The sequence below is a fragment of the Budorcas taxicolor genome, unplaced genomic scaffold, assembly GCF_023091745.1.
Source record: "Budorcas taxicolor isolate Tak-1 unplaced genomic scaffold, Takin1.1 scaffold340, whole genome shotgun sequence".
Taxonomy (NCBI): Eukaryota; Metazoa; Chordata; class Mammalia; order Artiodactyla; family Bovidae; genus Budorcas; species Budorcas taxicolor.
In genome coordinates, this window is record NW_026292124.1 from 12,949 (window position 1) to 25,013 (window position 12,065).

Here is a 12,065-nt window from a genome sequence, read left to right on the forward strand (position 1 = left end):
GATGCTGATGGTAAAAATAATATTGTCAAATTTGACATGTGACTACAAATTTCTTATCACCTGGTTTTGGAGTAACAGACATAATCTGCATTTCAAAATGCTGTATTTGAATATCTCTGAGTTTATCATTATGATCTGAAACATGATTTTTCGGGGGTAAGAGGCCCATTAGGAAATCTGTTTTTTCTGGAATTCTAGGTACCAGGATAAAATAGAATTTTGTAAAAGAAATTCAAGCAGTAAAACCCTTTCCTTATGACAAATTCTATTCTATATCTTTTGTTAGAACAGAAGACAATCTTCTATTCTAGAAGTTACTCCTTTCTATATTTTTGCCAAATTTGTTTCTCCTATGGAGAAGTTAAAATCATTCACTAAACTTAGCAACCTCACACTGACTTTTCAGGACGAAGAATTTAATGTATTGAGTTCTACTTAATATTTTTCTATATAAATATTAAATATTTCTTGCAGGTTTAGATCTACTTCAATTTTTACAATATTACAACCACATTTATAAATATTTAACAGATTGCTAATGTTTTTAGACAGGAACAACAACTATTCAACGGAAGCATAGGGTCATCATTTAATGAAAGGAGGTGAAAGCCTCAAAGTTAATGAGAATAAAAAGCAAGGCATATTGATTCCATGTAAATTGAAAACAGCAGATTAAAAGAGATCTGCAGTGAAATTAATCACTTGTGATTTAACTTTATGCTCATTTTTCACAAGTAATTTGTAGTCATATCAGCAATTTACTCTGATATGAAAAGAAATATAATACATGAGAATTTTAGTCAGATAAGATCTTAATGTTCAACATGAAATCCCATTAAGTGCTCAACACTTACCTCTGCATTGTAAAATTTGGTTTTCACATCCAATGGTTTGAGAACCTAGTTGAATAAAGCATACCAATCAAAGAAGATTATTATCATTTGGCCATTTATTTTGCTTATTTGTTTTAAATCTTGGGTTTAAGCTTGTCAAAGGCATTTTCCAATTTTAATTATAATAGACTTTTCAAATGGGTATGCAATATTCTTGTAAAAATAAAAACAAACAAAAACAACCCCAAAGGCATTTTAAAAAAAGCTACCATAATTTCTTGACTGGGTGACAATTATATGAGTTATATGGATTTACACTTCACAGTATTTTGCTAAACTGAACACATATATGCTTGTGTATTTTTCTCTATGTATTTCACAAAGTATATTTATCAAAGTAAGCAATCAAACCTTTTATTTTCTTTTAAAAGGCATGCAAAATCTTACAGATGAGTGATAACAAAAGCAATAACAACAAAGCAATAGCAATCTTTTTCTTCCTATTGATAGTACTTTTTCTTCCACTTTCACTCCTCTGTATGGAGTGAAAAATATATATAGTGTCATATCTAGATCTACACAAATATACACAGTGTCATATCCTGATCCACTATATGGTCATCTCATTTCCCTATCCATACACATAGATGTGTTAAAACAGTGGTTTTAAATTATTCTTTGATTATGGACTTTGAAAACTCTGTATTAATAAAAACTTCCAACTGCAATTTCAGTGACTCCTGATTTCTCTGAAGGAAGCTTGGTGCACTTAACCCAAATCAATAATCCTTCATTTAAATATTTCTTTATAAATCTGATATTATTTACACTTATTTTGTCTGGACTTTACAGTCATTTTATCCATCTTCTGGATTCTTGCATGTTTTGTCAAGGCATGAAAACCAAACAATTTTTTTTTGAATAAAAATATTATACTGCCAATGATAATTTCTCTGTTTTTATTTAACTTACTTTAGTCTGACTTTAGATTGCTAGTAACATGACAAATTAAAAAATATTAGGGTATTTGCTTTATTTGGAGTCTGTTTTTACTGCAGATAAATAGCTGTAATTTCCTGGGGGCAGGGTGGCAGGGGGAAGGCACCTAAACACAATTTACCACCATCAGATTTAATACCTGAAACTTGAAGAATTTTCTAAAATACATTTTTTCTCCACCCTGAGTCGTGTAACTCACTGCACACACCAAGCTGAAACAGAAAGATGTCTTAATGATTTCTGAATCACTTTCAGTTTTGTTTTTTAATACTTAATCTACTACATTTCAACTCTATCAACAAATTTGGAAAATATACCAATGATGTGAAAATGTAGTCAAATGAGCCTAGAGCAGGAAAAAAAGTTTCAGTAGATATAGATATAATTGCATGAACAAGAAAGCTATGATTAGTAAAATAAGATACACCATTTTTAAAGACGGAAGTCAGAAACTTTTTCTTCAAAAAGTGAAGCATGATCCAAAATAAATACCAGGATAACTAAACAGTTGAATATTAAAAATAAGTTCACATTAAACTAGAAGAAAATACAAATTTTTAAAAAAATTCCAAGATGAGGAAAGGCTTTTTAATATAAACCTTTCCAATGGAAAGGATGACCTCTACAAATTTACAAACTGGATAAATCAAAGACACTAAAACAAAATTTAAAAAAGGACAACATATTGGGATAAAAGGCTTCTAACAATATCAAGCTTTGTAGGCATAACATTAATATCTCACTCAAAATAGGAGAAAATTATATATATATAAATCACAGTACCATGATTTACTAACAAAAATGTGAAATGTGAATGTTCACCCTTACAAGTAGTCGAAGAAACAAATTACAAATTACAATAATGAGGTAAGATTTTTCCCCATCTTAGGATCTGGCAAAAATTCTTTCCAAGAAATAACAGGGTTTTTGAGGGTTTAGAGAAACTGACACTCTTTATACTGCTACTGGTTATAAAAATTGAGAAAACAATCCTTCAGGAAAGGAGTCTTAAAAATGCATATATGCTCCTATAGTAAACCCATTTCAAGTAATCTATCATAGGAAATATTAAGGTGTTCATCACTGTGTTATTTATAACAGTGAACAAGTGGAAAGTTTTAACATCAGAGTAAACAAATTACAGTACATGGTCCAAGTGTGTAGATAAAATCATTTTAAGAATCTTTTCAAAGAATACTGACTCAAGTGGGAAAACGTTCTTGGTGCATTAAAAACGATAAAGCCATGGGTGACTTTATCAAAATTTTACAAAATATTATTTATTTATACATATCTGTTATACATACACATAAGAAGACTGAAGTATACCAATATTTTAATAGTGGTTATGCTAGGTGGTGACATTATAGGTAATTTAACTTCTTTTTTATATTTGTACCTAGTACTAAATTAGGTGCTAGGGATTTAGAGTTGATCAAAACTCAATACTTGCTCTCCTAGTGCTCACGGTTGGACACAAAGTACAGATTTTGAAGCCAGATTTGAGCTCCATGCCATTATTTACCAGCTGTTTAATTCTACAAGAGTCTCATTTTCTGTAAAACGGGGATTTTACACATTTATTATTTCAGTAAACTCAATTTCAACTAATGTTGACCACTACTCTCTGCTAAATTCTGAGGATACAGCCAATTTTGTGGAATTCATTCTTTAATGGGAACAGCAGGCACTCGGTGAGTTTCAAGTACAAAAGACATAGAAAAATATTTGAAGAAGTAGAATTAAACTAAACAAAATGACACAGGCATTCCTTTATAAGAGAAGAATACATTTCAAGTTGTGGACGAATTCAGAGGTAAAAGAGTCCAATATAACCACAGTGTAAAGTGGGAGCGAAGTATGATGAAAGGTGGAACTAGAGTATTTGGTAAGGAATAGGTATGGAGAGCTCTGCAAAACCTATATAAAGTCAGAATTTCCTAAGGGTAAGCCTAGATAGCGTATTGAAAAACAGAGACATTACTTTGCCAACAAAAGTCCGTCTAGTCAAGGCTATGGTTTTTCCCGTGGTCATGTATGGATGTGAGAGTTGGACTGTGAAGAAGGCTGAGTGCCGAAGAATTGATGCTTTTGAACTGTGGTGTTGGAGAAGACTCTTGAGAGTCCCTTGGACTGCAAGGAGATCCAACCAGTCCATTCTGAAGGAGATCAGCCCTGGGATTTCTCTGGAAGGAATGATGCTAAAGCTGAAACTCCAGTACTTTGGCCACCTCATGGGCAGAGTTGACTCATTGGAAAAGACCCTGATGCTGAGAGGGTTTGGGGGCAGGAAGAAAAGGGGACAACAGAGGATGAGATGGCTGGATGGCATCACCAACTCGATCGACGTGAGTTTGAGTGAACGCCGGGAGTTGGTGATGGACGGGGAGGCCTGGCATGCTGCAATTCATGGGGTCGCAGGGAGTCAGACACGAGTGAGCGACTGAACTGAACTGAACTGAATGGGAGATCACTGAAGTATTAGGTGACTTATTCAAGATCACATAGTTAAATAAATGATTGAGCTAACATTTGAATTCCAGAAAATCTGACACCAAAGCTTATACCAACCACAGAATATATATTAGTGTTAGTTGCTCAGTCATGTCCAACTTTATGCGATCCCATGGATTGCCTCCTCTGTTCATAGGATTCTCCAGGCAAGCAAACTGGAGTGAGTTGTCACTCTCTTCTCTAGAGGATCTTTCAGACCCAGGAATTGAACCTGGGTCGCCTGCATTGCAGGCAGACTCTTTATGGTGTGAGCCACCAAGGAAGCCCAGAATATACATTAAAAAGTGCCTAAACAGAGCTTGTCACTAAAATGAATTAAATGATAGATAATATTATATGTACTTCTTCAAGACAAGAAAGAGAAACAGAAACGGTGATATAAGAAGAGATGAAGAGAGGCTACTGAGAGATAATTAACAAGAATAGGACTTTGAGAATCAACTACATGTGGGAGTGGTAAGGCAGATAGAGAAATCTAAAATTACTTTAGGTGGCTCTGAAATGTGCATTTTTGCCTCTCAAAGAAAAACAGAGCATTCACATTCAAATACCCACACAGGCCAGGGATACAGAATTTGACATTTCTTTTTCCTCTCATAGTTTGCTTTATTTTGGTTCTCTACTTTTGAACTCTCAGGATAGAGTGTATTTATATAGTTAAACCCAGAACTGAAAAGCTGTGAATTTAAAAATAAATGTGATTAACATCAGTTGTTAGCATTTCAAAAGAATAAACATACTCTAAAAGTATTTTTAGAGTACCACCTGGGTTTGAAAGGTTTGCAGCATGGATTTTTATTTTTCAGTCAGACTGCAGATGCAAAAATAAAACTAGAGATAAATGAACATTTTTTTTCCCTTACACAATAAATATTTTGTTTAAAGTCTGTTTCTGGCAAACATGTAAACATGGCACATAAAACTCCTTCTGAAGTAATTTTTCAGGCTTGATAATGAGTGGAAATAAAGCAAAAATTTCAAATAAAGGCTTTTATAAGTAAAAGCCTTTGAGATGTAGTAAAATTAATTCTTACATGTGTGTTCCAATTTCCTTTACTTCATGGTGTATGACATCATCAATACAACAATCGGGTTTAAGTTCAGCCACTGCAGCGTTAGAGGCTGAAAGATTCAAACGCTGAGAACTTGTCTGAAGATCAGCCTTGAAAGAAAGAGAGAATAAAATACAAGTGAACTTGGTTACCTACAGGCTGTGGGTGAGTATGGGTAGAAGGAACAGGGGAACAGGAACAAGGCAGTAGGGATGAAAGGAGAGTGACACTTCTCTGTACACATCACTCTGTATAGATGTCACATTTCTCTGATGCTTAGAAAAGAGTAATGGTTCATACAAGTGCACACCTGAAAATAAATAAAATCAGCCATGAAGTAGGGGGAATCCAAAACGGAATCCATACAGCATCAAATGAACCTAACTCTACTGCAAATGAACACAACCATACCAAGAGTAAAGGAAAAGTAAGAACCAATTTAAGTTTGGCAAACAATAGCTAAAAACAAAAAGAATGGCATACAAATGTTTTACTCTTGAACATCTGCTTTTTGGCAAGGGTACAGATTAGCAATTCTAAAACTTCTATGTGTATACCAGGATTAAACAAAAAATATATACATTATGGGTAGCAACAGACAGGTTTCTGACCTTTGGAGACAAAAAGTACAAATAAGAAAAGTGAGAAGGCTACAATGAAACCTTTGGTACTGGACTGGAATTTAGGGCATCCATATGAACCTATGGTTTTAAAATTTATATATATACAGATAGATATTACAGAAACATATACAGATGTGTACACATGTGTTAGAATATAGCACTAAAAGGTAAACAATCATTCGAAACATTAGAAGTCAGAAACCAACTGATTTGCAGAAGTAGAGATCAACATTAAAGTCATCAACTAAGAAAGAAGGAAATGGCAACCCAATTCAGTGTTCTTGCCTGGAGAATCCCAGGGACGGGGGAGCCTGGTGGGCTGCTGTCTATGGGGTCACACAGAGTCGGACACGACTGAAGTGACTTAGCAGCAGCAGCAGCAGCAGCAAGAAAGAACCAGTTTCTCTAACTCAGCAACCTGCCCCCACTAAGTTACTTTCTACCACATTCCCTGTTAACTTCTTTTGTAACATTTATTACCATCTATAATTACCTTATGATTTTCTGTCCACCTGTTTCTTTCCATCTCTCCTACCAAAAACGTAAGGTCTATTGAGGTAGGAACCTCTTGTTCTCTCTTCTTCGCTGCTATAACATGGTGCCTGGCATACAGTAAGTAATTAATAAATGTTTGTCAAATAATGAAATTATGAGAAAACTTCAAGGCAAATGTCAAGAAAAATACAAATAAAGCAAAGATCACATTAAGTCACAGGGAGTGGAAGCGGTTTTGTCTGCAAGAGCTAAGACTTTTAAAAAGATTTTGTTTAAAAAAATTCAGTTAAGTTTTTAGCAGTAAATTGGAACCTAACATTCTTAATGCAGGCACTACAAAGTGGGATATTTATTAGTGCCCTCCCTTTTGTTATTAGATTCAGTTACTAAACAGTAGTTGTAGCTCACATTTATTGGGCCCCTACCATGTGCAAGTCCCTGTTCTAAGCACATTATTCATTTGATGCCTGCTATAAGCTTCAACAGTACGTGAACTGAGACCTTTCAGATGTACAAGCTGGATTTAGAAATGGCAGAGGAAACAGAGATCAAATTGCCAACATCCGTTGGACATAGAAAAAGCAAGGGAATTCCAGAAAAAAATTTACTTCTGCTTCACTGACTACACTAGAGCCTTTGAACGTGTGGATCACAACAAACTGTGGAAAATTCTTAAAGAGATGGGAATACCAGATCACCTGATCTGCCTCCTGAGAAATCTGTATGCATGTCAAGAAGCAACAGTTAGAACCAGACATGGAACAACAGACTGGTTCAAAATTGGGAGAGGAGTACATCGAGGGTGTATATTGTCACTCTGTTTATTTAACTTATATGCAGAGTACATCATGTGAAATGCCAGGCTAGAGCAATCACAAGCTGGAATCAAGATTGCTGTGAGAAATATCAACAACATGAGATAGGCAGATGATACCACCCTAATGGCAGAAAGTGAAGAGAAACTAAAGAGCCTCTTGCTTAAGGTGAAAGAAGAGAGTGAAAAAGCTGGCTTAAAACTCAACATTCTAAAAACTAAGATCATGGCATCTGGTTCCATTACTTCATGGCAAATAGATGGGGAAAAAGTGGAAACAATTGCAGATTTTATTTTCTTGGGCTCCAAAATCACTGCAGATGTTGACTGTAGCCATGAAATTAAAAAGATGCTTACTTGGAAGAAAAGCTATGACAGACCTAGACAAGAGTATTAAAAAAGCAGAGACATCACTTTGTCAACAAAGGTCTGTACAGTCAAAGTTATGGTTTTTCTAGTAGTCATGTACAAATGTGAGAGTTGGACCATGAAGAAGGCTGAATGCAGAAGAATTGATGCTTTCAAGCTGTGGCACTGGAGAAGACTCTTGAGAGTCCCTTGGACAGCAAGATCAAACCAATCAATCCTTAAGGAAATGAACCCTGAATATTCATTTAGGAAGAACTGATGGTTGAAGCTGAAGCACCAACACTTTGGCCACCTGATGCAAAGAGCTGACTCAATGGGAAAGACCCTGATGCTGGGAAAGATCGCGGGCAGGAGGAGAAGGTGGCGACAGAGAATGAGATGTATGGATCCCATCACTGAATCAATGGACATGAGTTTGAGCAAATTCCAAGAGGTAGTGAAGGACACGGAAGTCTGGCATCCTGCAGTCCATGGGTCGCAAATAGTGGGACACGACTTAGTGACTGAATAAATTCTGAAGCAGGTAATTGTACCATCCCTGTTTTACATACAAGTGAAAGAACACAGAAAGAACAACTCCCCATAGGTTATACAACTAATAAGTAATGAAACTAAAATTCAAAATTCTTTAACATTTTAGACATTAGAGAAGGAGGAGGGGAAGAAAAGAAAACAGTTAAACCCATGGGCTTTCTGTCCAGTTTGTTTCCCTATGTATTATCTGTTAAACATTAATCATAACTACAGTATGTATTATATATATAGCTAAACACTTATACCTTTTTCCTTTTTCATGTTATAACTGCTGCACTTAACATTTATTTCCTAATTACCACCATGATTTTTCCAGGAATTAGACACAAAGCAGTGAACAAGAGAGACCAAAATCTCTGTTCCTATGGAATTTAAATGTTTTGGGAAGATAATACAGAGTAAAGGAGGAATGGATGGCTGGCTTGATGAAGCGGAATACAATTACAGGGTAGGTTTCATGCTCCAAATTGGTTTTTGGGTGAGCAGGATTTAAAAAGGGATGTCTTCTCTTCTTCACCACTATAACACAGAGCCTGGCACACAGTAGGCAATTAATAAATGTTTGTCAAATAATGAAATCAATGAAATTATGATAAAACTTCAAAGCAAATGTCAAGAAAAACACAGAGAAAGAAAAGATCACATTAAGTCATGGGGAGTGCCAGTGGTTTTGTCTGTAAGAACTAAAACTTTTAAAAAGATTTTATTAAAAAAAAAGAAATCAGTTAACAAGCTTTCTGCAGTAAATTCTTTTTTTTTTTTTGGCATTTTCACATTTTATTAGCTACAGTATAGACCCTAGAGCTGCCTCATCCCTCCCCTCCCCCACCCCCCAGGACCGGGTCAGGCTTCCCCAGGAGCCCCTGCCCTTGCTGCCTGCGCCCGCTGAAACTCCTGCAGCTGAGCCAGGGTCTCCCTCTGTCGTTCTGACTGCTTCTCTAGGTCTCGGAGCTGGGATTCATACCGCTTAATCTCAGCTGTGATGTAGTCCAGCCTTTTCCCCACTGTGGCCCGAGCTTCCCCCAGCTCCTGTTTGACCAACACGGGCCCCAGAAGTTTAAACACCACGTTGGACCCATCCAGCAGGGCCAGTTCCTCCTTCACGATATTGTTTTCAGTTAGTTGTGCCTCTAGTTTCTGCCTCCCTGACATGGATTTACTCAAGTCCTTCTGCAGCTGTTGATATTTCTCCACTTCCCCCTGCAGCTTCTTCTGGATTAGCTCAGCCATGGCGGGGACGAAAGCCTGCGGGCAGTGGGAGAGGGGCGCTGGGTCTCACGCTCTGGAAGGTACCCGGGCTCCCCTTTCTGGAGGTCACCCACTGCAGTCTCTCCTGGTCCGGGATATCGACTCACCCCCAGCCTCAGGGAGTGGCAGAACCCCGAACTCCTCAGCCAAACCGCTCCCCGACTCACGCTCTCACTTCAGTATTGGTGAACCCACTCTGCAGTAAATTCTAACCTAATATTTCTTAATGCAAGGACTTCAAAGTGGGGTATTTATTAGTATTGCCTCATTTGTTATTATAAATGCCATGTGAATACAGATTTGACAATGAATTTTTTTCTTTTTCAAGCTCTTTCTCTTTGTGAATATATCCAAGGTGTTTAACTGAGCTAGCATATCCTATCTCTTGATCTCTCAAAACTGTAAGAATCTTCTAACTGGCTTATTTCCTACAAGCCATCCCATAGAATGCTTTCATGTTAGCCTTCCAACACGAACCTCTGCTCAAAAGTCTCCACTGATTGCACACTGTCTTAAAATAACCTCAGCCTTAGTCTGGCTTGTAAGATGCTCACTTACTGTATGGTTACTACCTATCTGTACAACCTTACTTGCTCTTACTAAGTGAATTCTGTTCACTGCTACAAGAACACATTACATATTCCTATGTTGCTGCTTCCAATCACCATGCCCCTCTTCCATCTTTTCTTCTAAACCCTGCATTCTTTCAACACCTTCTTGTGTTCCCTCTCCCTCAACAGCCCTTCCTGAATGATGCAATCCCCAGTGATGATCTCTCCTCTGAAATTCAAACTTTATTACGTTAATCATAAATCATTAACAGAAATTTAAGTGCTATTTACTTTTGGTATATTTTCTCATCCAAGCTATCACAAACTTTGAGGATAAGGAACAATGATTCTATGCAAAGCATATCTTATAACTTAGGGTGTTCAATTAATGCTTGCTAATAATAATTAAAAAGTCAGTATTAAACATATTTTAATGAAGTCTCAAAACATTAAGAATAAAAATTAAAAAGTAAAAAAAAAAAAAATCCTCAAAAAGAATGCCACTTACTTTAACCAATATATCTTTTACAACTTGATTGCTATCATTATGGACGCTGATATAACTGGAAAAGGTCTCTCCCAAAAATATATTCCTGTGAAATAAAATAAATTTTTAGACAGAAACCCATTCAAGTTTTATCACAAATATTCTATTTTTGCACCATTGAGAATATCAAATGGAGAAGTTACTAAAGGATAGTAATCCCTTCATGGAATACAGCCTTGTCATGGCAGAGTGGCTTCCGTAACTCAGGTGAAATACTATTTCAATATTCCTTTGTTTACACTAGGCTGTTCACTCATTATCTAGTGCAATTCAAAATACGATTTAATCTATAAAGCATGCTATGTAACTTGACCCTCAACTACTGCCAAAACTAACAGCTCTCCTAAAAAAAGTCAGTGAAATCAGATCCACGTTAAAAGTCTTAAGATTTGTTAATAAGAAGGCTACAAAAGGCAATATTTGAAATAACTTATGCACTGAATCTAGAAGGGATCAAGTTATTGATCTCAGAGTATTTTTACCAATTTATTTTATTTTTCTAACTTATTCTAATTAAAATGACTAGTAGTGGCTCAGTCATGTCCGACTCTTTGCGACCCCATGGCCTATACAGTCCACGGAATTCTCCAGGCCAGAATACTGGAGTGGGTAGTTGTTCCCTTCTCCAGGGGTTCTTTCCAATCCAGGGATCAAACCCAGGTCTCCCACATTGCAGGTGGATTCTTTACCAGCTGAGCCACAAGGGAAGCCTAAGAGTACTGGAGTGGATAGCCTAGCCCTTCTCCAGCGGATCTTCCCAACCCAGGAATTGAACAGGGGTCTCCTGCATTGCAGGCAGATTCTTTACAAGCTGAGCTACCAGGGAAGCCTCAGTATATATTATATATAATACATATTAACATATAGATGTATGTAGGTTTATAGAAAAATATTTTCAGATGAACATTTTTTACATGGATATATTTCTAAGCTCTCAAGACACTAATCAATGACCACATTCTACAAACCTTTAAAAATTATCTTGGTTGCAAACAGAGTGGAACCAAGGGCTTTTACCTCAGTAATAACCTAGAATAAGAGAATAACTAAGAGCAAGAGAAGGAATAAAACATTTAGAGTTCCTAATAAGCTGATAAGTCCAATAACTTCTGTTGGTAAAGGGCTGTGAAGGTGAAGAAAAGAGCTGATTCTGAAAGACACTGAGACTGAATCCTTTAAAATGAAAGGAATACACAGGCATTTTAAAAGATCTACAGGCTTGTCTGCTGGCTCAGTTGGTAAAGAATCTGCCTGCAATGTGGGCGATGTAGACTCGATCCCTGGGTAAGGAAGATATCCTGGAGAAGGAAATGGCAACCCACTCCAATATTTTGCCTGGACAATAATTCTTTGTGACCCCATGGACTGTGGCTCCAGGCTCCTCTGTCCATAAGGAGCCTGGAGCCACAGTCCATGGGGTCACAAAGAATTAGACATGACTTAGCAACTAAACCACAACCACCAAAGAAGAAAGTTAAAATTCTAC

At 36.7% G+C, this 12,065-nt stretch overlaps 2 protein-coding genes across 3 annotated transcripts in view; both read right to left on the minus strand.

Annotated features, from left to right (window-relative positions):
• The window catches only part of LOC128071311 (trafficking protein particle complex subunit 13), a 33,983-nt gene that overhangs the window by 10,394 nt on the left and 11,524 nt on the right, over positions 1 to 12,065 (minus strand). For both annotated transcript variants that reach the window (XM_052664195.1, XM_052664194.1), the window contains exons 4-7: positions 10,541 to 10,625; positions 5,381 to 5,508; positions 1,972 to 2,044; positions 855 to 899 (exon numbers count right to left, since the gene is read on the minus strand). In XM_052664195.1, the coding sequence (XP_052520155.1) occupies positions 855 to 899; positions 1,972 to 2,044; positions 5,381 to 5,508; positions 10,541 to 10,625 (331 nt within the window). The remainder of the gene's footprint in view (positions 1 to 854; positions 900 to 1,971; positions 2,045 to 5,380; positions 5,509 to 10,540; positions 10,626 to 12,065) is intronic.
• LOC128071313 (prefoldin subunit 6-like) lies at positions 9,077 to 9,627 on the minus strand. The gene is made up of 2 exons (XM_052664197.1): positions 9,589 to 9,627; positions 9,077 to 9,478 (listed from the first exon to the last, which is right to left on the minus strand). Exon 2 carries the CDS (start codon positions 9,461 to 9,463, stop codon positions 9,077 to 9,079), a length of 387 nt encoding a protein of 128 aa, XP_052520157.1. The 5' UTR covers positions 9,464 to 9,478; positions 9,589 to 9,627.